Source organism: Fomitopsis serialis (genome assembly GCF_022376445.1).
Source record: "Fomitopsis serialis strain Sig1Antser10 chromosome Unknown B0H18scaffold_92, whole genome shotgun sequence".
Lineage (NCBI taxonomy): Eukaryota > Fungi > Basidiomycota > Agaricomycetes > Polyporales > Fomitopsidaceae > Fomitopsis > Fomitopsis serialis.
The window spans coordinates 116,805-140,251 of record NW_025955052.1 but is presented as its reverse complement, the minus strand read 5'-3'; the positions used below and the strand labels follow the sequence as shown (position 1 = coordinate 140,251).

At 54.0% G+C, this 23,447-nt stretch overlaps 8 protein-coding genes across 8 annotated transcripts; 5 read left to right on the top strand and 3 right to left on the bottom strand.

Moving 5' to 3' along the window:
• Positions 1 to 71: 71 nt before the first annotated feature.
• On the top strand, positions 72 to 2,218 carry B0H18DRAFT_1032263 (tRNA modification GTPase TrmE). The gene is made up of 8 exons (XM_048030107.1): positions 72 to 612; positions 666 to 907; positions 960 to 1,080; positions 1,135 to 1,278; positions 1,330 to 1,495; positions 1,548 to 1,823; positions 1,873 to 1,985; positions 2,044 to 2,218. The coding sequence occupies exons 1-8, from the start codon at positions 171 to 173 to the stop codon at positions 2,172 to 2,174; spliced, it is 1,635 nt and encodes a 544-aa protein (XP_047888828.1). The 5' UTR covers positions 72 to 170; the 3' UTR covers positions 2,175 to 2,218.
• Positions 2,219 to 2,804: 586 nt separating this feature from the next.
• On the top strand, positions 2,805 to 3,850 carry B0H18DRAFT_1032260 (uncharacterized protein; the record flags this gene model as incomplete). Its single annotated transcript, XM_048030106.1, has 1 exon — positions 2,805 to 3,850. A coding segment is annotated over exon 1 (849 nt), but the record flags the coding sequence as incomplete, so codon positions are not given.
• A 1,348-nt stretch (positions 3,851 to 5,198) lies between these two features.
• Positions 5,199 to 7,550, bottom strand: B0H18DRAFT_958065 (uncharacterized protein; the record flags this gene model as incomplete). The annotated part of the gene is made up of 7 exons (XM_048042654.1): positions 5,199 to 5,510; positions 5,573 to 5,692; positions 5,747 to 5,914; positions 5,970 to 6,281; positions 6,346 to 6,628; positions 6,697 to 6,839; positions 6,906 to 7,550. 7 exons carry the CDS (start codon positions 7,548 to 7,550, stop codon positions 5,199 to 5,201), a joined length of 1,983 nt encoding a protein of 660 aa, XP_047888826.1.
• A 267-nt stretch (positions 7,551 to 7,817) lies between these two features.
• Positions 7,818 to 11,094, top strand: B0H18DRAFT_883078 (uncharacterized protein; the record flags this gene model as incomplete). The annotated part of the gene is made up of 10 exons (XM_048040953.1): positions 7,818 to 7,953; positions 8,011 to 8,537; positions 8,601 to 8,802; positions 8,862 to 9,090; positions 9,148 to 9,280; positions 9,329 to 9,504; positions 9,556 to 9,652; positions 9,717 to 10,166; positions 10,274 to 10,364; positions 10,415 to 11,094. The coding sequence occupies 10 exons, from the start codon at positions 7,818 to 7,820 to the stop codon at positions 11,092 to 11,094; spliced, it is 2,721 nt and encodes a 906-aa protein (XP_047888825.1).
• A 261-nt stretch (positions 11,095 to 11,355) lies between these two features.
• B0H18DRAFT_883006 (uncharacterized protein) lies at positions 11,356 to 14,099 on the top strand (the record flags this gene model as incomplete). The annotated part of the gene is made up of 4 exons (XM_048040943.1): positions 11,356 to 11,967; positions 12,013 to 13,418; positions 13,475 to 13,577; positions 13,641 to 14,099. 4 exons carry the CDS (start codon positions 11,356 to 11,358, stop codon positions 14,097 to 14,099), a joined length of 2,580 nt encoding a protein of 859 aa, XP_047888824.1.
• Positions 14,100 to 15,413: 1,314 nt separating this feature from the next.
• On the bottom strand, positions 15,414 to 18,691 carry B0H18DRAFT_1086893 (uncharacterized protein; the record flags this gene model as incomplete). The annotated part of the gene is made up of 10 exons (XM_048032110.1): positions 15,414 to 16,093; positions 16,144 to 16,234; positions 16,361 to 16,792; positions 16,857 to 16,953; positions 17,005 to 17,180; positions 17,229 to 17,361; positions 17,419 to 17,647; positions 17,707 to 17,908; positions 17,972 to 18,498; positions 18,556 to 18,691. 10 exons carry the CDS (start codon positions 18,689 to 18,691, stop codon positions 15,414 to 15,416), a joined length of 2,703 nt encoding a protein of 900 aa, XP_047888823.1.
• A 267-nt stretch (positions 18,692 to 18,958) lies between these two features.
• B0H18DRAFT_1123198 (uncharacterized protein) lies at positions 18,959 to 21,310 on the top strand (the record flags this gene model as incomplete). Its single annotated transcript, XM_048034654.1, has 7 exons — positions 18,959 to 19,603; positions 19,670 to 19,812; positions 19,881 to 20,163; positions 20,228 to 20,539; positions 20,595 to 20,762; positions 20,817 to 20,936; positions 20,999 to 21,310. The coding sequence occupies 7 exons, from the start codon at positions 18,959 to 18,961 to the stop codon at positions 21,308 to 21,310; spliced, it is 1,983 nt and encodes a 660-aa protein (XP_047888822.1).
• A 270-nt stretch (positions 21,311 to 21,580) lies between these two features.
• B0H18DRAFT_1123197 (P-loop containing nucleoside triphosphate hydrolase protein) lies at positions 21,581 to 23,072 on the bottom strand (the record flags this gene model as incomplete). Its single annotated transcript, XM_048034653.1, has 5 exons — positions 21,581 to 21,600; positions 21,673 to 21,994; positions 22,047 to 22,679; positions 22,731 to 22,805; positions 22,854 to 23,072. The coding sequence occupies 5 exons, from the start codon at positions 23,070 to 23,072 to the stop codon at positions 21,581 to 21,583; spliced, it is 1,269 nt and encodes a 422-aa protein (XP_047888821.1).
• Positions 23,073 to 23,447: the final 375 nt, after the last annotated feature.

Sequence of the window (23,447 nt, the reverse complement as noted above, 5' to 3'; positions counted from 1 at the left end):
AGCAGGATGAGGAGAGCAAGGCAGGAGGATTGCAAGCAGAGTTCAGAGCAGGCTGTGTGGAGAACCACTCGCGCCCAAGACCCCTCCGGCGCGTCCGTGGGAACTCGTCGCTTCGTGAATCAAGGCAGCTCATTTCGGCCTCCGCGACCTGACCGCGTCGACCATCTCGAATGCTGCGATGCCGCCTCTCTGCAGCAAGCCATGTCCTCCGTAACGGCTCGACGCTGCTGACGAAGGAGTGGTTGATCATCAGAGCACCAGCGAAGCACGCGGGCACTGCCCGGTACCACGGCACTTCTGTTCGGAGCAACCCTCAGCATGAAGCAGTCGCGTCGAGAGGCTTCCGTGCGCACGAAGGCCAGCTGTCGTTGTCAGACAATCAGCGCAGGACTATATACGCGCTCTCAACGCCTCCGGGAAAGGGCGGGGTAGCGGTGATCAGAATATCGGGCCCGGACGCGCTGCTCGTGTGGAGGGCAGTGGTGAACAGAGGAGCGCGTAAGGATGGACCTCGGAACGATGATCCTGCACCCTGGCAAATGTACAGGTGCAAAGTCACTCACCCTGTGTCCGGAGAGGTTCTGGATGATGGCCTTGCAGTCTACTTCAAAGGTTCGTCCCTCGTAACGTAGCCCCGACGTGCCTCATCCGCAGTGCCTGTACAGCGCCGAAGTCCTTCACCACAGAAGATGTTGTAGAGCTGCATATTCATTCTGGTCGGGCTGTCGTGTCCTCGGTGCTGTCTGCTCTATCTTGCATCCCTGCCTGTCGTCTTGCGGAAGCCGGGGAGTTCACGCGTCGTGCCTTTAAGGGTGGTCGTCTCGACCTGACCCAAGTCGAGGGATTGAATGACCTAATAAATGCGGAGACTGAAAGCCAGCGCAAGGCTGCGCTGATCGCAGCGGGGGTGTGTGAGATATCTGAGAGTATGCTTCCTTGCAGTCACTGAATTCACTCAGGGTATTGCACGAAACCATTTTGAGAAGCTCAGGAAAGATATCATACAATGCCTTGCTCTCGTAGAGGCTCTCATCGATTTTGGAGAAGGCGAGGACATCGAAGAAGGTGTATTTCAACAAGGTCGGTGTTGACCTGTTCCGTGTGTCTTGTTTCTGAGTATCCGACAAACCACAGCCAGAGAACGTGCCCGAGATATAGCACAGAGCATACGTGAGCAGTTGTCTGACAACCGAAGAGGTGAAATCCTGCGGTCCGGTATACGGCTGGCCATATTTGGACCACCCAACGCGGGTAAAAGTAGCTTATTGAATTTCCTCGGTAAGTAGAGGCTGGCCGACACAGACTCCAATGTTGATGGCAAACTTTCAGCTCAGCGAGAAGCGGCCATCGTGACCTCGGTGCCGGGCACGACTCGAGACATCCTGGAACTCTCCCTAGATATAGGCGGCCTACCCGTGATTGTCGCTGACACTGCTGGTATACGGCAGACCGATGACCTGGTTGAAAGCATAGGCGTCGAACGCGCGCGCAATTTGTTAGTGCAACAGGAAGTACCCGGAACGTCTTGAGCTGACATCTCCCCTCAGAGTTGAATCGACGGACGTCTCGCTTTGCGTGCTTTCACTGCCGGACGTCGCGGAGGGATCCACGAACAGTCCCGTCATTCCGCCTTCCGTGGCCTCGCTCATCGCGCCGGACACCTACGTGCTCTTGAACAAGTCAGACGTGGCGGATATCGCACCGAACCGAGTTTCAGCTATACTGGATGCCCTTGGAACCAGCAGAGGATGGGTCGTCAGCTTGGCTACGGGTAAGGGTACGCAAGACTTCCTAGACGGATTCGCACAGGCATTACAGGAGCGGTCAGTGTCCACGTGTCGTGCTTCGCCATGCACTCTGACCGTCCTGCAGGTACGATGTACATCAGGAGCAGAACACGGATGTCCGTCCGCTCATAACTCATGCCCGGCATCGTGTCAACCTGGAGCATGCACTGCAGTTCCTGGATGCCTTCCTAGGCTATGGTGAGCGCATGCTTCGATTGTCGTAGGAAAGAGGCTCTGATCGCGGGGCTTATCCCAGACGCGGAGGACGTGGTACTGGCTGCGGAAGAACTCCGCTACGCCGCACAGGCAATTGGCAAAATTTCTGGCGTGATTGATGTGGAGGATATCCTCGATGCTGTATTTCGTGACTTCTGCATCGGAAAATGAGAAGGTACTTTCCCTGTGTCTATATTCTGAGAAGGCGAGTTACCGCAGCCATCGCTGTGTGCTTGTTACTTGATACCTCGTGCACTGTGTCGCCCCTTTCCATGGAGCAACGGTCTCTTGATCGTCCGAAGGCTTCGTGAACTGTAGTTGCACTCATAAAAGTCAAGGTGATACCGTTCGCTTGAGCAACCACCCATTGCGTCGTCGCATCATAGCTGTGAGGTATGTTCCCTCCCCCCTCACCTAGTCCGTCGCGTCGATAGTCCTAAATCATGTACATCAATTTGACAGTGCGTCATGGACTCGCAGAACAAGAAGCGTGGCTCCCGGAAGAAACATAAGAAGCGCACCAGCGCGAAGTCAGAGACAGATTCGCAGAGCACCCCGCTACCGCCGGCTGGAGCTGCGAGTGCATCTCGTTTTCACCTTGTCCGTTACGGAGAAAACAAAAGCAAGACAGGACAACTGGCAGATAGCAGACTTCGACTGCTCTCTCCTTGTTATTGTACCTATTCGACGGACGGCGGCGACACGGGGTTGGTCATGGTGGGATCCCGGGTGGAACTCGAATACCTCATGCCATTCGGCGAGGACGCTATGCGGAAGCCACTCCCGGGCTGCGGTGAGGCGAGCCCTTTCCGGATTGAGGAGACGGGGCAGAAGGGTCTGGGGATGTTCGCGACGCGGCTCATTGAGGCCGGCGAGCTGATAGTTGCCGAACGGCCAACCATACTCTCGTCGAAGACGCCCTTCGCCGACTCGTCGTTCAACGACGCCGCTCTCGCCGCCCTCTCAGAGAGCGTGCGCGAGTCGTTCATGACGCTGACAGGCTCTTGCGCCCCCGGGGCGCTATCCCATCCGCTCCTCGGCCGTGCCGCCATCAACTCGTTCGACTCCGGGCCCATGGACGATGCCGAAGATAATCCCGTCGAATTCGCCGCGACATTCCTCACGTTGTCTCGCGCAAATCACGACTGCGTGGCCAACACCAACTACCAGTGGTCCAAGACGAGGTGGTGCGGGCAGTTTCTCGCCAAGCGGGACATCGCCGCTGGCGAGGAGATCACGGTCAGCTACACCTTCGCCCTCACGCAGGCGGAGCGGCACGCCTATATGAAGGCGCGGTACTCGTGCAAATGCCGCTGCAAGACGTGTTTCAATGCCACGCCGGCGGACGTGAGGCGCAGCGATCAGCGTAGGAAGATGGTCACGCAGGTGCGAGACGCGTTGCAGAGTGCCTTGTACTCCTCCTCGTACGTCACGACGTCAGACGAGTCTCTCCAGCATGTGCTGGGGTACGCGCGGGAGGAAGGCATGATGATAAGCTACGCGACTATCGCATTCCTGGGAAGTCGTATGCTTATGGCACGGGAAGGCCATACGGTGGCGCTGAAGTGGTTGAGGGAGGCCAGACAGGCATATGTGGCGACGCTCGGGGAGGACGCATGGGAGGTTTCTCAGGTTGATAAACATGGAAAAATCATGACATCCAGCATACGGGCTCGCGGCATTCATTGCAGCTGGCCTTAGGGGGGCCTTTAGGGGCGGGTCCTCAAGGGCCTTTGATTTGTATTGGCCTCGATGTTATGGACGTCTGTTCAAGAATGTACTAGTAGTGACGGTATTCATATATGTCGCTTGTATGCAATCGGAGCATGGCGCCACAAGTTATGATACCTGACTACGGCAGATCGTAGGGTTGCGCTTTCGGCAATGAGGTGAACATATTAAAACGAGGACTCTTAATACACAACCCATGATCAGCTTGAGAGGTTGAGCACCTCAGCACTCGAGGACTCGGATACATAAGTCAGATCTCGATCGAATCGATATTGGTTCAACATCCGGAACGTCTCGAGCTGACACCTCTCCTCAGAGTTGAATATTCCCAGTCAAAACTGACACGAATTCAGGCGAATTCCACAGATTTCTAGCGAATATGTCAAAGAAATTCGATTCTCTTCGGAATCCTTCGAGGCGCCAGCGTTCCTTCGGTAAAACGGCGAAGCAGTATGAAGCACAACGAAGGCGAGCGAATTCTGGTCTACTGGACCGAATACAATCTAATTCGGGAGAATTTCAGCGCCGCCAGCGCGACGCTTCATACGAATATAATACATGATTTGTTTTACTATTTCCTGCTCCTGGATGCGCCGCATCCACCGGCTGTATTTTGACCGCTATACACACCAGGGAGTAGCTCGCAAGGGCCAGTGCATCAACACCTCAGCACGCGTGTACCACAGCCACAGCCTTAGAGATCGACGTACCACAGGGGGTGCGCGAGGGCATACCGCACCCACGACCCGCGTACCTGTGGTCTCGTACCCATCCGTGTGGACGCACCCCACCACCGCTCCGACACGTCTGGGGCAGTTTGTGAGGGCGACCCCCCCTTTGAATAGACGCCCGCGAGGCGCTCGCTGTAACGGTCACGACGGTCCAGAATAGAAGCCTCGTGCCCTCAATCGTAGATTTGAGATAGACTTGTCCGATCGGACTGCCTAATCAGGTATTGATGGGCGACAAGCCTCACCGTCTTCGTGCGATCTTCAGCCACTCGACACCGACTCGACTCCAGCGATTCCTGCGCGCAATGCTGCGCCGACTGCACAACTACACGCATACCCGCACTCAACTTTTCTCTGATGAAGAGGACTATGCCTCTGATCACACATCTGACCATCAAGAGGCTGTCGATTCGGACGAGGATAGATATCAGTGGCCACATCAGAACTTAGGGAAAACTACTGAACCTCGCTGAAGCCACTGAAATGGCCATTTCAGCGATGTTCAGTGTGTCACAGTAGCATTCAGTAGGGACCATTTTTCAATCGAAAGCTGGCCTGTATTTCGTCAGTAGCTGCTAGGTAGAATGTGTCAGCAGATGTCAGTAGACGTCAGAGGATTTCATGGCACATCAATCTCGTTCGTGACATTTATGCATAGGTTCATTGGAACAGACGAGGTAGTACTACAATGTGAGACGACATGCGACAACAGCTGTAAGGTACGGCATGACATCTAGTCATCATCGCCATCACCCGATGACCCCTGGCCTTCGTCCCCTGCATCACCATCTCCCTCTGCTTCGGATCCGCTCGGTGTGTACAGTCGAACAACCCGCGCCTTCGGCTCCCGTGGCTGTCGGTACGTCTCGCTTTTCTGGGTCTCTTTTGCAGCCTTGATGATTGTGTCGAATTGATCGGTATGACGAGAGAGCCACTCGATGTTCGTCCTGAATGCGCCGAGGACCAAGTCTCTCGCGGCGTCACCGTCCCATGCCGGAGTGCCTTGGTCCGAGCCAGACTGCCATTGCTCGAACGAAGCCTGTACCTGCAAAGTGAGCGAAGATACTGTCAGTCCAACACATACACAGTACGAAATAGACGGCGTACTGCGGCGTAACACAGCGCAAGAGCGCCACTAGGGCGCGGCCGGTGCATACACGAGTTTTCAATAGTCTTGAGGTGCTTCGCGAACGTTTTGAGGATGTACACGGATTTCATGCGACCGGCCTGTCGAGTTTGGTTAGCCGAATGATACAGCTGCCCGAGCCGCGGTGGACAAACCTTGCCATCGACTACATTGTTGAATGCTGCTCCATGAGGCTCGAGAGCGTCCTTGACGTGCTTTGCACGGCCTGCTTTTCCGCCGTCCACGCGCTTGAGGTCCGCATCGACGAGTCGCTTCGCTTTCAGGAGGAGACCCTTGCGCCAGTCACGGACCTTCGTAGCACACTTCCGGAGCATTCAGTACGACATATGGAGCAAGCCATGCATTAGAATTACTTACATGCTCGACAAACTTGTTGAATTGCGTATCGGTGAGGTCAGTGATTCGGAACTTCGGACAGACCTGGGCTAGAATCGCTTTGATGTTGTCACGAACATCGTCGAGGCTGATGTCCCAAGGGTTATCGAGTGAACCATAGAGTTCAATGAGCGTCGGGTGGATCTTCGTGAACCAGACACTGAATATCGCTGCGGGGACAACGGCAGCGGCGCCTCTTGACTTCTCTTGAGGTATATCGGCGGGAGCACGACGCGCCCGTTTTGCTTTCGCAGGCGTAGGGACTTCGGTGTCCGAGTCGATGATCTCCACGAACTTAGACAGAGGGCACACATCACTGATGAGACAGCAGGCTAATACAGAGTAGCGATTTACACACCTGTTCTTGCGATTTCCGAAGCACCACCATGTCCTCCTTCTTCAAAGCGACATCGCTGTCGGCCAGACCTCTCTCCTGCACAGCACTCTCCTCCTTTGAATCTTTCTTGCCCTGCGCGCGACCGTGACGCTTCTTCGGTGCGTTGGTCGATTTCGTGGACATGGTGGCATCGTCATGGCGTGCAAGGCCGGCACCATCAATGATGGCCCGCCAGTCTTCGTTAAGGCCAGATGTCTTCGCTGATGCTTGTTTGCTCTTGACAGATTTCGCGGTGTTGCCAGCGCTGATACGGTGTCGATGAGACGCCTTTGGCCGCAGACGAATGATATATGGCAAGACATGCAGACACACCTTGTCTTTGCCTTCGACTTGTGAGTTCCTGACCGAGATGAAGCGGGAGGCGAAGCGGGAGGTGGGAGTTGACGGTGAGAGTCGATAGCAGAGAGCACAGAGACCACGCGCTCGCGCTTCTTGTCCTTGCGTCTTGACGCGGGCTGATTCGAACATCAGATAAGGTGCGTGGTACCATACCTATAAACAATACGACCGTGTGTACTCACCGGTGCAGACTCAGACGCACTGCGCTCCTCCTCACTCTGCTCCTTATCGCCGTTGGCTGCGGTGTCGTCCTCTTCCTGCTCCACCATGTTGACGTCCGACTCGTAGCCATCAAGTGGCATCCCCGCCTCGTCAAGCAGAGCCTCCTCTTCGGCATGCCGATCCTGTAGTGCAGCAATCGTTTTTGCGCCTGCGTCCTCCTTTTCCTCGAGCAAGCAGGCTTCCTGTTCACGGGCATCCGCCTCAGCTTGATCCTCAGCTCGTTTCCTCTCTGCGACCTCTGCGATCTCAGTCTTGGACCGCTTGTGGAGACCGGCCGAACGCGCGGGATGAGGATCGGTCTGGCGTGCTGTACGGCGCACAGTGACAGCAGGACTCGGAGGACTAGCAGAGGGTTCGTCGAGATTGAAATCCGAGTCAGTATCCTGAGCATCTACCTCGGAGGTGCGTGCTTTCTTGCGTCGAGTCTGATGGGTCGACGCAGTGCTGACATCGAGTTCCAGATCGTTGTCGGTATCGCTCGGTGCTGGTGCAGACCGCTTGGATGCTGTCGACGTAGTACGGCCAGCAGATGAAGACCCGCCTCGTCCGCGTCCGCCTCTAGGCCCACGTCCATGCGGGCCACGCCCACGAGTTGCATTTGGCATGGAGTACAAGGTGACAGGGGAGGTGTAGCAGCAAGAAGCGTCGACTCGAAAGACAGCAGGCAAGTCAAAGACGAAGCCAGAGAACCGAGCGGGATCGAGCGTGCGACCCAGCGTGTGCCGCCTTGCCAACACCCCAAGGATCAGTCTCGACTCGAACTTGTTGCAACAAGTGTCGCATCAGTTCGCTTGAAGCACTCCGCAGCTCTCGACGCCGTGTTTCACTGGTACTTCTCCCTCTTCGCTCGCTCGAGCCTCTGTATACTCACTATGACTTTCTTTTGTGTAACCTGTTCAGCAACATTCACCACCCGACGAGCTTTCCGCACGCATGTCGCCAGAGAACACAAACATCCCAAGCCGAAGGTTCCTTCCCTTCGGAGGCAAAATCACTACATACTCAACGGTTCGTGTTGCACAAATATCGCAGCCAAGTTTAGCTGACCGCTTCTGTTCCTTACAGGTCGCCCGTGTGACGAGAACGGTCATTACCTCCCGCCAGGGACGCCGCCGCCGCCACCGCCTCCACCTATCACTAACTTCGAGCCATTTCCCGACCGCCCATCATTCGAATTCGCAGAACTCACTGTTGAGAAGATGGCTACGTCTCGCGAAGACATTGACCACCTCCTGCGAATAATCCGTGCGAAGAATATCATGGATGGTGTCGAAGATTCGCCTGACGATTCTGGTCTCTTTCCTGGACTCTCGGCGGAGCTGCAGCGTACTCTCGACGCGATCCCCTTTGGCGACATCCCCTGGTTCTCTTTCAAAATTCGCTGGTCTGGCCCTATCACCCCGACGTCACCGGCTTGGAAAAGACAGACGTACGTTGTCCACACGCGCGACCCACTTGCTGCGTTCGAGAACACTCTCCGCAATGCAGAATACAAGAACAAGTTCGACGTCTGTGCGTACAAAGAATTCACGCCAGGAGGCAAGCAGAGGTGGTGCGATTTCATGTCAGGACTGTGGGCTTGGAAGGAGTCGGTAAGTCTGAATTGATACTCGGCAAATGTGCACGCTTCCGACTCATATTGCTCGACATTACAGAGCAAGATTGCCCTGGACCCATCAACCCGTGGTGCGATGCTCGCCACAGCGATCGTTGGCGCTGATAAGACGACCGTATCAGTTGCGAGTGGTGATCAGGAATTCCATCCTGTGTACGTCTCACTGGGTAACTTACATAACGATATCCGGCGCGGGCATGGGGAGGCAGTGATACCACTGGCGTTCCTCGCCATTCCCAAAGGTGTGTCGAATTTGAGTGTCTGCATATACTATCAAGAGCTAAGGGCATCGTCGGCTTAGGTTCGAACGAAGACGAGAATGACCCCGAGTTCCGCATCTTCAAGAAGCAGATCTACCACCGATCTCTCGCACACATCTTCGAACCTCTCAGGCCGTGGATGACAACACCGCGCGTGACGCTCTGCCCAGACGGTCACTTTCGCCGGGTTATCTACTCGCTCGGACCATTCATTGCCGACTACCCAGAGCAAGTCTACCTCTCTGGCGTTGTCCAAGGATGGTGTCCAAAGTATGTTCGCCCTAGTTCGTTTTGCAACATCAATGTCACTAACCTTGTAATTCACAGATGTTTTGCTGCACCCGACGAGCTCGGAGAAGGAGCTCTGCGATTCCGAGAGCTAACACAACAAATCAAAGATACGTACTCGCATGATCCTGACGTCTTGTGGGACGCATTCGGTATCGCTCCCGGGGTGAAGGTATGACAAGGCATGTTGATCGAGTGAATACATGTTGACAGTTTACAGCCCTTCACGGATTACTTCCCACGTGCGGACATCCACGAAGCACTCTCTCCAGATCTCCTGCATCAGTTGATCAAAGGAACCTTTAAGGACCATCTTGTCGAGTGGGTACTCGACTACATCAGAATGAACAATTCAGCCCGTGAGGCCAACACGATCATCGATGATCTTGACCGCCGGTGAGTGCCCATCTGCTAATTCCGTGAATTATTGAGTAACATTCCTTGTAGACTTCGATCAGTACCTGCATTCCCCGGTCTACGGCGCTTCAAACAAGGCCGAAACTTCAAACAATGGACAGGTGATGACTCGAAGGCACTGATGAAGGTAAGTTCCGTCCGTTATCTAGTGGGGCTCTCTAAGTAACCTCGTCGTGCCCCATATATTTCAGATTTTCATTCCTGCAATAGCTGATGTTGGGGTCCCCGGACGTGTTGTTGAATGCGTCCGGTCGTTCATGGACTTCTGTTACATTGCTCGGCGATCTACCCACGACGAGGACTCTCTGCGGCTCATGGAGACTCATCTGCGCCGCTTCCACGAGCTTCGGGAGGTCTTCCGCGAGGAGGCTATCCGTGCGAACTTCACGTTGCCGCGCCAACACGCCCTTATGCACTACGTTCGAGGGATCAGGCTCTTCGGGTCCCCGAACGGTCTCTGCTCGTCGATCACAGAATCGAAGCATATCCGTGCAGTCAAGAAGCCGTGGCGTGCAACGAACAAGAACAACCCGCTGCAACAGATCCTTAAGATCAACTGTTGGCTGAGCAAAATTGCTGCCGCGCGTTCTGTTTGGGGGCTAATGGGTTGCTCCGACACGACGTCCTCTCGGCTGCCCGCCGTCATGCCCATCCAGAATACTACGACTCGGATGATGACCAGGATGACCGGCCCGGAGGTCCTCACCGAGCTATGGTTGATGAAGAAGCTGACGATGCAGACGAAGAGGGTGGTGATGCCGAAAATCGTCACTTCAATGACATTGCTGACGTTTTGGGTGAGCCAGAGCCACTCTCTATAGAGTTGGCTAAGAAGCCAGGTATGTTACTATCAGTCTCACTCGAAGCAATGCTAATATCTTGTTGTCAGCGTATTCGCGACCGATCTCGCGACTCGATCTCGACGCGAGACTCAAGACCCTCCTGCCAAATCTCATTCGCCGCTTTCTCCATGAACAGCTTGACCCTCCAGCAGACTCCGACTCCGACTCTGACAATGAGCCCGAGGACGTGGACATCGAAGACTGCCCTCGCTTCCACGGGCATGTCGCTGTGTACTACAGCGCGCGCGCACTCTATTATGCTCCGAGTGAGCTGTCCGGGCCGGGCGGGATGCATTCAGAGGTCATCCGCAGCCATCCGCTGTGGTACGGAAAGTACGAGCACCGCGACACCGTGCTTGTCCAGGATGGACCAGATGATGGTGTCATGGGAGGTATGGTTGTGGCACGAGTACTTGCATTTCTCTCATTCTCGCACAACGAGATCAAGTACCCATGTGCACTCATTCAGTGGCTCCTCCCAATCGGTGACGCTCCCGACCCTACCACAGGCATGTGGGTCTTGGAGCCCGAAGTGTTTGATGGTGAGCGGGCTGTAGGATTGATACACACAGACTGTATTGTTCGTGCTTGTCATACTCCCCCTGTTTATGGTAGAGGTCGTCTTCCGGCCGATTTCGATTTCTCCTACTCACATCTCGCTTTCAAACGGTTTTATTTGAACAAATGGGCTGATTATCATGTACATGAATGTTATCCATTGGTTTGATCAGTAGTTTCGTGCGTCGAATATATGATAGTTTAGCTCGTCTACAGAGCAATGATACTGACATGCTGATGGCGCTGAGCTCACTGACGGCTTCTGAGGTAAATGTCTTCAATTTCGTCAGTGTGTGTCAGTGTGCATCAGTGCGTCGGGGAATCACCGAAGTACTGATGCATCATCATCTCCGAGTCCCTCGCCTTCGCCATCCATAGACTATCCCATGGCCGATGACTCTGGTAAATTCTCTATTTTATGCACTTTATCATGTTCAACTGTCCAATTAATAGGACCACCCAATGTCGAAGATTCGGACGACATGGAATATCCGAGTCAATCTGCAGAGCCAGGGGAGAAGAGCCAGGCCACAATACCTCCGCTCAAGATCAGGATGGCATCTGTGCCTCTGTTCTGCGTATTTTGGATGCCATCAAGGAGGAGAAGATGACAATGGCTCAGTTCTTGGATGCGTATAGCTGGGGTAATCAAGCATGTGTCACTAACAATCGTATCCGCCAGTCGCGCACACGATTTCTACAGAGCCCAACACTTCCAGTGTTGCTGAAACGCTGGCGCAAACCTCCACGCCAGAAGACCTCAAAGAAGAAGCGACCCGAGGGAGCCGAGGAGACTCTCAATCGCTTTGCTTTGGAGACGATGAAGGAAACAGCAGAGACTGAGCTGGGCAATGTGGAGGCTCTCGTGAAGTCATCAGACGATCTTCTCACCAAGGCTGACCTCACTGCAATTCATATCAGTCAATTGCAAGCTGACATGCAAAAATCGGCACCAACAATATGGATGTTGCTAGAAGGCATTGCCACTAGTGATGTACAACGGAAACGTGGAACTCAGAAAGACAACAGCAAGGCAAGTTGTGTCTATTGACTGAGGTCTGATTGGTTTGATCTACATGTATGACAGATCATCATGCTTATCATCTCCATTCTGGCATATTGCCGCAATCGATTCGCAAACCGACTTCAACGAGTCTTGGCCATCTACTTCAAGTTCAAGGGCCTTTCAGCAAAAGGCTGCGACACACTGCATGCTCTGGGTATCATGATGAGCACAAAGTGGGTTACTGATGCTGTCTCGAGCCTATCCGCAGAAGCCATGCGAGATGCCCAGACACTCGTGTCTGCACTTCAATATATCATCTCACACGATAACATGCAAGTATCCTTCCGCATATTTTCCCAGAGGTTGGACCAGCATGCAGAGTTTGGATCTGGGACAGCTGGGACAGTCTACATCCGCAAGGATGCCCCTCCCATTGATCCGACACTCAATCGTGATCTGCAAGTGTGGCGAAGACGAGGCATCCACGACCCCATCACGGTGATAGAGGTCTTCGGATGGGCAGAGGAGAGCTATCCTGCCATTCAGCAGCACATGGCCTACCTGGTACTGGAGATGCTGTTGGACACACCTGAATTCGACCTCAGCACTTACGAGTTCAAGAACAGTGTACACCTCAATCCGCCATCACCTGTGGATGAACTGCCTTGTGGCGAGGACCACGTTACACTGCAGTATATGCTCGGCAGTGTACCAATCCCACAAGCAACCTACGAAGACAACGACCGGATTATCTTCGAGTTTCTGAAGCAACTCGGGTTTGATACCCCGGACGAACTGAAGAAGATGAGCCTTGAGCGCGTCATCTATTGGATAGGTGATCAACTCACGGTCGATCGTATCCGAGGCATGCAGCGGTTCTGCTGCCAAGAGTATAACTCTCTGGACCGCCTCGATTTCATCGTAGCTGTTTTCGGCTGGCTACATGCTATGATGGCATATGCCAAGAATATTCACAAACAATACCTCGGAACGAACGCTGGGCTAGGGCTGAAACACGCCTTCACGCAGCTCAGGCGGAAGGGACTTGACAAAGTCTCGACGAAAGGGCCCTTTCACGACAATCTGGAGCGCGCCCTTCGTCACATTCTCACTGCCCATATCCGCACATGCTGGAAAGTCGTCGGCAATGTCTCTAACTTGGCCGAGCTCAGGAAGAGCCGACCAGAGGCTCTGAAGCAACTCGCCATACAACTCGTAGACGAGCACGCATCATTCCGAGCCGTCAAGCACCTACGTGCAGCCGGCGTCTCGCGCGATGAAGTGAAGGAACAAGCATGCATGTTCAATCACGACGTACTTCAATATCTTGTCCTCGAGCGGGCGATCAAGCACGGAGACGTCGGAATGATGGAGGGTATGCTACCTCACTTGGCCTTTCGATTTGCTGGTGGTCGGAATTCGCACTACACGACAGAGTGTGTCGAGTTACTGCAAGGTCTTCACAGAGAATGGCCACCCGCTGTTGCGTACGTCGTGTTATATCATTCATGATGAATCCGGATCAGTGCTAATGTACTCACAGTGATTTCGTACGAAAGTTCTGTTGGCTAGTGAACAGCACAGGACGACGCGAGGGGTTCACGCCGGTCGACCGTGCACAGGAAGCTAACATAGGAAAGATCAAGGTAAGCCTTCGCAAGAGGATAATGCAAAGCCCTAGATCCGCTCACACATACTGGTCTTTTCAGGTTACGAACCGATCACAAGGGCCTAATGTCAATTGGGAGTACTTCCGGAAGCTTCATCCGGTTCTCCCTGTTATACAGGCACTTTCCGAGCACATGGAAACAGAATTTGCAACATGGACACGCTATAAGAAACATACAACACCAGATGACGAAAAAGGGATCAAACTACTTCAGCAAACATATACCAGTGCTCGCGTTCACGTCACAGTGCCAGGCCGTCTCGTGGAACGCGAGTCCGAGAGAGTCAAGGACTTCTACAACAACGGCATCGCTGAGTTCGCAAAGACGCTAGGAAGATGGGAGAATGCACGCACATATGCTCGCCGTGTCGACGAGGACTATAGCCAATTATCCGATGTTGACGACGAAGGAGGGATGATGGCAGATGATGAAGACGAAGGCGGCGACGAAAACACCGGTGCTGATGGCGCGGAAGACGACACAATGGATCGCGCTTGAGGACAGAAGACCTGGGATGTGTCACGACTGTGTGGCAATAACGCTCGTGAAGACGCTAGGATTGTGAGTACCTGACAGACAATATCAAATGACACGGACTTACCTGAGCGTGTCGGTAGATTTACGATGGGATGTGTTGGATATGGTGCGGCCGGAGGTACATTGACGTGGATGGTTGTCGGTAAGCTGAACCGAGCGAGCGATAGAGGGTGAGCAGGTGGGATGACTGCTCGACTGTGCAGCAGGTCGTACATCGGGCGTTGTGATCCCGTCATGGGCACATGCAACGTCGATGGTGCTCCGGCACCTGCTGTTGAGCCGGACGGAGTCGGCATTGCAGATGACGACGTGGACTGTAAGTCATCAGCCTGTAGTGCAATGTTCAGTACTGAATCTGCGAACACATCTTGAACGTACCAGGTCGCATCCCAAGTCGACTGTTTCGGACTGCAGCGTAGCCGCGAGGCTACGCGTCCTCGGTGCAGCTGGCCGATTTTCCTTCCGTTGAACGTCGCCACGCTTCCCGCGCTTTGCGTTGCCCGGCTTTTCGAATGCCTTGTCGACCTTTTGCAAGATCTCAAGCACCTCGAGACCGTGCCGCTTCAGCAAGACCCAAGGCGGATTATGCACCCGCTGCTCGATATCCTCCAGAGTCTTGAAGTCTTCAGAGTGGCATCATGCACGAGCTTCCGCAGCTGGTCATCCATGAGCAGCCCATGCTCGGTGATCGGGAAGTTCGCATAACGCTCGGAGAGAATCGTCGTGTGTCGCCAGGCCTTCAAAGCATCCATTGCGGCATCGTACCGTTTCCCAGCTCGTACACTCGCCAGTGTCGTCGGTCCTGCGTCATCCTCCATGGCGGGCACTGCGTGCGTTCGCCGTTTCTTCGTTGGTGTCTGAAGCACGTCCGAGTCTGCACGCCTTCGCTTGCGTCGAGAAGGCGTGCCCACCGAGCTCGTAGGAGTGTTGAAGATGGCGGAGGGGCTAAGGAGGGCACGGACAGAGGGTGCGCTGAACTCGCTGGACGCGTGTGAAGGCGGTGTTCGCGAAGGCGTCAATGGCACACGTTGCGGCGCCTCCGACTCGGACTCGCAGTCAAGTGCTCTCGCCGCACAGTTATCACAACATCTCTCTGGATCGACTGCATCAGTACTTCGGTGATTCCCCGACGCACTGATGCACACTGACACACACTGACGAAATTGAAGACATTTACCTCAGAAGCCGTCAGTGAGCTCAGCGCCATCAGCATGTCAGTATCATTGCTCTGTAGACGAGCTAAACTATCATATATTCGACGCACGAAACTACTGATCAAACCAATGGATAACATTCATGTACATGATAATCAGCCCATTTGTTCAAATAAAACCGTTTGAAAGCGAGATGTGAGTAGGAGAAATCGAAATCGGCCGGAAGACGACCTCTACCATAAACAGGGGGAGTATGACAAGCACGAACAATACAGTCTGTGTGTATCAATCCTACAGCCCGCTCACCATCAAACACTTCGGGCTCCAAGACCCACATGCCTGTGGTAGGGTCGGGAGCGTCACCGATTGGGAGGAGCCACTGAATGAGTGCACATGGGTACTTGATCTCGTTGTGCGAGAATGAGAGAAATGCAAGTACTCGTGCCACAACCATACCTCCCATGACACCATCATCTGGTCCATCCTGGACAAGCACGGTGTCGCGGCGCTCGTACTTTCCGTACCACAGCGGATGGCTGCGGATGACCTCTGAATGCATCCCGCCCGGCCCGGACAGCTCACTCGGAGCATAATAGAGTGCGCGCGCGCTGTAGTACACAGCGACATGCCCGTGGAAGCGAGGGCAGTCTTCGATGTCCACGTCCTCGGGCTCATTGTCAGAGTCGGAGTCGGAGTCTGCTGGAGGGTCAAGCTGTTCATGGAGAAAGCGGCGAATGAGATTTGGCAGGAGGGTCTTGAGTCTCGCGTCGAGATCGAGTCGCGAGATCGGTCGCGAATACGCTGACAACAAGATATTAGCATTGCTTCGAGTGAGACTGATAGTAACATACCTGGCTTCTTAGCCAACTCTATAGAGAGTGGCTCTGGCTCACCCAAAACGTCAGCAATGTCATTGAAGTGACGATTTTCGGCATCACCACCCTCTTCGTCTGCATCGTCAGCTTCTTCATCAACCATAGCTCGGTGAGGACCTCCGGGCCGGTCATCCTGGTCATCATCCGAGTCGTAGTATTCTGGATGGGCATGACGGCGGGCAGCCGAGAGGACGTCGTGTCGGAGCAACCCATTAGCCCCCCAAACAGAACGCGCGGCAGCAATTTTGCTCAGCCAACAGTTGATCTTAAGGATCTGTTGCAGCGGGTTGTTCTTGTTCGTTGCACGCCACGGCTTCTTGACTGCACGGATATGCTTCGATTCTGTGATCGACGAGCAGAGACCGTTCGGGGACCCGAAGAGCCTGATCCCTCGAACGTAGTGCATAAGGGCGTGTTGGCGCGGCAACGTGAAGTTCGCACGGATAGCCTCCTCGCGGAAGACCTCCCGAAGCTCGTGGAAGCGGCGCAGATGAGTCTCCATGAGCCGCAGAGAGTCCTCGTCGTGGGTAGATCGCCGAGCAATGTAACAGAAGTCCATGAACGACCGGACGCATTCAACAACACGTCCGGGGACCCCAACATCAGCTATTGCAGGAATGAAAATCTGAAATATATGGGGCACGACGAGGTTACTTAGAGAGCCCCACTAGATAACGGACGGAACTTACCTTCATCAGTGCCTTCGAGTCATCACCTGTCCATTGTTTGAAGTTTCGGCCTTGTTTGAAGCGCCGTAGACCGGGGAATGCAGGTACTGATCGAAGTCTACAAGGAATGTTACTCAATAATTCACGGAATTAGCAGATGGGCACTCACCGGCGGTCAAGAGCATCGATGATCGTGTTGGCCTCACGGGCTGAATTGTTCATTCTGATGTAGTCGAGTACCCACTCGACAAGATGGTCCTTAAAGGTTCCTTTGATCAACTGATGCAGGAGATCTGGAGAGAGTGCTTCGTGGATGTCCGCACGTGGGAAGTAATCCGTGAAGGGCTGTAAACTGTCAACATGTATTCACTCGATCAACATGCCTTGTCATACCTTCACCCCGGGAGCGATACCGAATGCGTCCCACAAGACGTCAGGATCATGCGAGTACGTATCTTTGATTTGTTGTGTTAGCTCTCGGAATCGCAGAGCTCCTTCTCCGAGCTCGTCGGGTGCAGCAAAACATCTGTGAATTACAAGGTTAGTGACATTGATGTTGCAAAACGAACTAGGGCGAACATACTTTGGACACCATCCTTGGACAACGCCAGAGAGGTAGACTTGCTCTGGGTAGTCGGCAATGAATGGTCCGAGCGAGTAGATAACCCGGCGAAAGTGACCGTCTGGGCAGAGCGTCACGCGCGGTGTTGTCATCCACGGCCTGAGAGGTTCGAAGATGTGTGCGAGAGATCGGTGGTAGATCTGCTTCTTGAAGATGCGGAACTCGGGGTCATTCTCGTCTTCGTTCGAACCTAAGCCGACGATGCCCTTAGCTCTTGATAGTATATGCAGACACTCAAATTCGACACACCTTTGGGAATGGCGAGGAACGCCAGTGGTATCACTGCCTCCCCATGCCCGCGCCGGATATCGTTATGTAAGTTACCCAGTGAGACGTACACAGGATGGAATTCCTGATCACCACTCGCAACTGATACGGTCGTCTTATCAGCGCCAACGATCGCTGTGGCGAGCATCGCACCACGGGTTGATGGGTCCAGGGCAATCTTGCTCTGTAATGTCGAGCAATATGAGTCGGAAGCGTGCACATTTGCCGAGTATCAATTCAGACTTACCGACTCCTTCCAAGCCCACAGTCCTGACATGAAATCGCACCACCTCTGCTTGCCTCCTGGCGTGAATTCTTTGTACGCACAGACGTCGAACTTGTTCTTGTATTCTGCATTGCGGAGAGTGTTCTCGAACGCAGCAAGTGGGTCGCGCGTGTGGACAACGTACGTCTGTCTTTTCCAAGCCGGTGACGTCGGGGTGATAGGGCCAGACCAGCGAATTTTGAAAGAGAACCAGGGGATGTCGCCAAAGGGGATCGCGTCGAGAGTACGCTGCAGCTCCGCCGAGAGTCCAGGAAAGAGACCAGAATCGTCAGGCGAATCTTCGACACCATCCATGATATTCTTCGCACGGATTATTCGCAGGAGGTGGTCAATGTCTTCGCGAGACGTAGCCATCTTCTCAACAGTGAGTTCTGCGAATTCGAATGATGGGCGGTCGGGAAATGGCTCGAAGTTAGTGATAGGTGGAGGCGGTGGCGGCGGCGGCGTCCCTGGCGGGAGGTAATGACCGTTCTCGTCACACGGGCGACCTGTAAGGAACAGAAGCGGTCAGCTAAACTTGGCTGCGATATTTGTGCAACACGAACCGTTGAGTATGTAGTGATTTTGCCTCCGAAGGGAAGGAACCTTCGGCTTGGGATGTTTGTGTTCTCTGGCGACATGCGTGCGGAAAGCTCGTCGGGTGGTGAATGTTGCTGAACAGGTTACACAAAAGAAAGTCATAGTGAGTATACAGAGGCTCGAGCGAGCGAAGAGGGAGAAGTACCAGTGAAACACGGCGTCGAGAGCTGCGGAGTGCTTCAAGCGAACTGATGCGACACTTGTTGCAACAAGTTCGAGTCGAGACTGATCCTTGGGGTGTTGGCAAGGCGGCACACGCTGGGTCGCACGCTCGATCCCGCTCGGTTCTCTGGCTTCGTCTTTGACTTGCCTGCTGTCTTTCGAGTCGACGCTTCTTGCTGCTACACCTCCCCTGTCACCTTGTACTCCATGCCAAATGCAACTCGTGGGCGTGGCCCGCATGGACGTGGGCCTAGAGGCGGACACAGACGAGGCGGGTCTTCATCTGCTGGCCGTACTACGTCGACAGCATCCAAGCGGTCTGCACCAGCACCGAGCGATACCGACAACGATCTGGAACTCGATGTCAGCACTGCGTCGACCCATCAGACTCGACGCAAGAAAGCACGCACCTCCGAGGTAGATGCTCAGGATACTGACTCGGATTTCAATCTCGACGAACCCTCTGCTAGTCCTCCGAGTCCTGCTGTCACTGTGCGCCGTACAGCACGCCAGACCGATCCTCATCCCGCGTGTTCGGCCGGTCTCCACAAGCGGTCCAAGACTGAGATCGCAGAGGTCGCAGAGAGGAAACGAGCTGAGGATCAAGCTGAGGCGGATGCCCGTGAACAGGAAGCCCGCTTGCTCGAGGAAAAGGAGGACGCAGGCACAAAAACGATTGCTGCACTACAGGATCGGCATGCCGAAGAGGAGGCTCTGCTTGACGAGGCGGGGATGCCACTTGATGGCTACGAGTCGGACGTCAACATGGTGGAGCAGGAAGAGGACGACACCGCAGCCAACGGCGATAAGGAGCAGAGTGAGGAGGAGCGCAGTGCGTCTGAGTCTGCACCGGTGAGTACACACGGTCGTATTGTTTATAGGTATGGTACCACGCACCTTATCTGATGTTCGAATCAGCCCGCGTCAAGACGCAAGGACAAGAAGCGCGAGCGCGTGGTCTCTGTGCTCTCTGCTATCGACTCTCACCGTCAACTCCCACCTCCCGCTTCGCCTCCCGCTTCATCTCGGTCAGGAACTCACAAGTCGAAGGCAAAGACAAGGTGCGTCTGCATGTCTTGCCATATATCATTCGTCTGCGGCCAAAGGCGTCTCATCGACACCGTATCAGCGCTGGCAACACCGCGAAATCTGTCAAGAGCAAACAAGCATCAGCGAAGACATCTGGCCTTAACGAAGACTGGCGGGCCATCATTGATGGTGCCGGCCTTGCACGCCATGACGATGCCACCATGTCCACGAAATCGACCAACGCACCGAAGAAGCGTCACGGTCGCGCGCAGGGCAAGAAAGATTCAAAGGAGGAGAGTGCTGTGCAGGAGAGAGGTCTGGCCGACAGCGATGTCGCTTTGAAGAAGGAGGACATGGTGGTGCTTCGGAAATCGCAAGAACAGGTGTGTAAATCGCTACTCTGTATTAGCCTGCTGTCTCATCAGTGATGTGTGCCCTCTGTCTAAGTTCGTGGAGATCATCGACTCGGACACCGAAGTCCCTACGCCTGCGAAAGCAAAACGGGCGCGTCGTGCTCCCGCCGATATACCTCAAGAGAAGTCAAGAGGCGCCGCTGCCGTTGTCCCCGCAGCGATATTCAGTGTCTGGTTCACGAAGATCCACCCGACGCTCATTGAACTCTATGGTTCACTCGATAACCCTTGGGACATCAGCCTCGACGATGTTCGTGACAACATCAAAGCGATTCTAGCCCAGGTCTGTCCGAAGTTCCGAATCACTGACCTCACCGATACGCAATTCAACAAGTTTGTCGAGCATGTAAGTAATTCTAATGCATGGCTTGCTCCATATGTCGTACTGAATGCTCCGGAAGTGTGCTACGAAGGTCCGTGACTGGCGCAAGGGTCTCCTCCTGAAAGCGAAGCGACTCGTCGATGCGGACCTCAAGCGCGTGGACGGCGGAAAAGCAGGCCGTGCAAAGCACGTCAAGGACGCTCTCGAGCCTCATGGAGCAGCATTCAACAATGTAGTCGATGGCAAGGTTTGTCCACCGCGGCTCGGGCAGCTGTATCATTCGGCTAACCAAACTCGACAGGCCGGTCGCATGAAATCCGTGTACATCCTCAAAACGTTCGCGAAGCACCTCAAGACTATTGAAAACTCGTGTATGCACCGGCCGCGCCCTAGTGGCGCTCTTGCGCTGTGTTACGCCGCAGTACGCCGTCTATTTCGTACTGTGTATGTGTTGGACTGACAGTATCTTCGCTCACTTTGCAGGTACAGGCTTCGTTCGAGCAATGGCAGTCTGGCTCGGACCAAGGCACTCCGGCATGGGACGGTGACGCCGCGAGAGACTTGGTCCTCGGCGCATTCAGGACGAACATCGAGTGGCTCTCTCGTCATACCGATCAATTCGACACAATCATCAAGGCTGCAAAAGAGACCCAGAAAAGCGAGACGTACCGACAGCCACGGGAGCCGAAGGCGCGGGTTGTTCGACTGTACACACCGAGCGGATCCGAAGCAGAGGGAGATGGTGATGCAGGGGACGAAGGCCAGGGGTCATCGGGTGATGGCGATGATGACTAGATGTCATGCCGTACCTTACAGCTGTTGTCGCATGTCGTCTCACATTGTAGTACTACCTCGTCTGTTCCAATGAACCTATGCATAAATGTCACGAACGAGATTGATGTGCCATGAAATCCTCTGACGTCTACTGACATCTGCTGACACATTCTACCTAGCAGCTACTGACGAAATACAGGCCAGCTTTCGATTGAAAAATGGTCCCTACTGAATGCTACTGTGACACACTGAACATCGCTGAAATGGCCATTTCAGTGGCTTCAGCGAGGTTCAGTAGTTTTCCCTAAGTTCTGATGTGCCACCCCAGGTCGCGCAACAACGAACGCGTTAGCAAGGATTTGCACAGCAAAACTCCGACATACCAGTACTATCTCTTGGTGGGTTGTTGAAGTACTCATCAGTGATGACGCGCCTGCAATTAGGCGTTTCAAGCCATACACGGAGCGCGTTTTCGACATTCATCTTGTAAGTCTTTTCTGGCTGACTGACAACGGCGTTTGCGGTCGTCTCGTGCGCCTTCTTCTTGCGTTTTTTCGTAGCTACCTGCTGAAATGCTGATTTCTCCACAAGCAGGATTGCTACGGCTTGAATATCCGGAGACCGCCCCGCACGTTGTATCCACACGGTCAACGATGATGGGACACCGAACTGTACAACACGTTCGATGTCAGGGATATCTGCTCCCTGTAAGTCCTCGTTAATCTCCTGTATGTTTCCACGAGTCTGACACTCTGACCATGCCCGCCGCCTCGGTTGCGACAAGAATCCTTATATCACCCTCTCGAAAGCGTTGCATGACACGCTCCCTGCCGCGACGTCGTCTATAGGCATGTAAGAAGTCGATCTGATCTTCATCCATTCGCCCATTGAGCTTCTCGCGAATGTGACGCCAGATCTGCATAGTCGCGGCCCGCGTGTTCGCGAAGATGAGGGTCTTTGGGACTTCGGTTGATGCAGAGATGCTCTCGAGATCAAGAACTGTGTCTAGTATGTCTAGATCATCCTTGCTCTTCATCTCGACAACTACCTGCTTGATGTTTGGTCTGTCGTTGCCCAGGTTCAGGTGGTATGATGTCATGGGATCAATGTGAGTCTTCGTCTCGATTTCTTCGAGTACTGATGGAGTTAGTGTTGCAGAGAGTGCGAGAACTGGTGTTCGGCCATGGACAATTGCTCGTAGTTTGTCGAGTTTGTCGTACGTCGGCCGGAAATCCCCTCCCCACTGCGATATGCAGTGAGCTTCGTCGATGACCCATGCGCCGATCCGTTCGGACAGTCCCAACTGGGACATCGTCTCGCGACACGCAGGATGCTCAAGGCACATCTCTGGCGATGTAAATACAGCACGGTATTTGACTGCTAATAGGTCCTGCAGTCCGGTGAGATAATTGCTCATGTCGAATCTCAGGATGCCGCGCACCTTTCGGAGGCTCTCAGACCATGTGTCACCATTGACAGCACATGCTTCGATGCCCATGTGCCGAAAGCGGCGCGTCTACCACAAAACGTGAGTGAGAAGTGTATGTCTCTATTATCTGCATACCTGATCTCGTTGTAATGATTTTAGTGGTGATACAACAACGAGGACTTTCGAGCGGAACTCGGGTAGAAAGAGCGGGAGCATGTACGGTACGGTCTTGCCAGCCCCTGTACCAGCGATGTAGGAAGAGTCGAGGCCGAGCACCAACGATTCCGCTTCGTCAAGTTGCCACTTGCGAGCTGTCATCTTTTCTTTTGCTCGTGTATGGAACTCCGTTGCCATTATGTTGCGAGTTCTTGCTGAGTCGTAGCCATGTTCTTCAGTGGCTAGCTTTCTTGCCCTTTCAATATTTTGTTGCGCGACTTTGCGCCTGAGGTCGTGATTCGCTTTTGCATACAGATCAGCACGAGAGAATGCCATGGTAGTAGTGATAGATTTCCGTCGCAACCTCGAGACTCGGTGACGAGCGCGTACTTTTCTCTAAATGGAAGGAGGTCCGATCGGACAAGTCTATCTCAAATCTACGATTGAGGGCACGAGGCTTCTATTCTGGACCGTCGTGACCGTTACAGCGAGCGCCTCGCGGGCGTCTATTCAAAGGGGGGTCGCCCTCACAAACTGCCCCAGACGTGTCGGAGCGGTGGTGGGGTGCGTCCA

Coding starts and splice junctions, on each gene's coding strand:
- B0H18DRAFT_1032263 (XM_048030107.1), top strand. CDS start 171: ATGCTGCGATGCCGCCTCTCTGCAGCAAGCCATGTCCTCCGTAACGGC. Junction 1,081..1,134: donor AGAAGGTGTATTTCAACAAG/GTCGGTGTTGAC, acceptor GACAAACCACAG/CCAGAGAACGTGCCCGAGAT. Junction 1,986..2,043: donor GGATGCCTTCCTAGGCTATG/GTGAGCGCATGC, acceptor GGCTTATCCCAG/ACGCGGAGGACGTGGTACTG.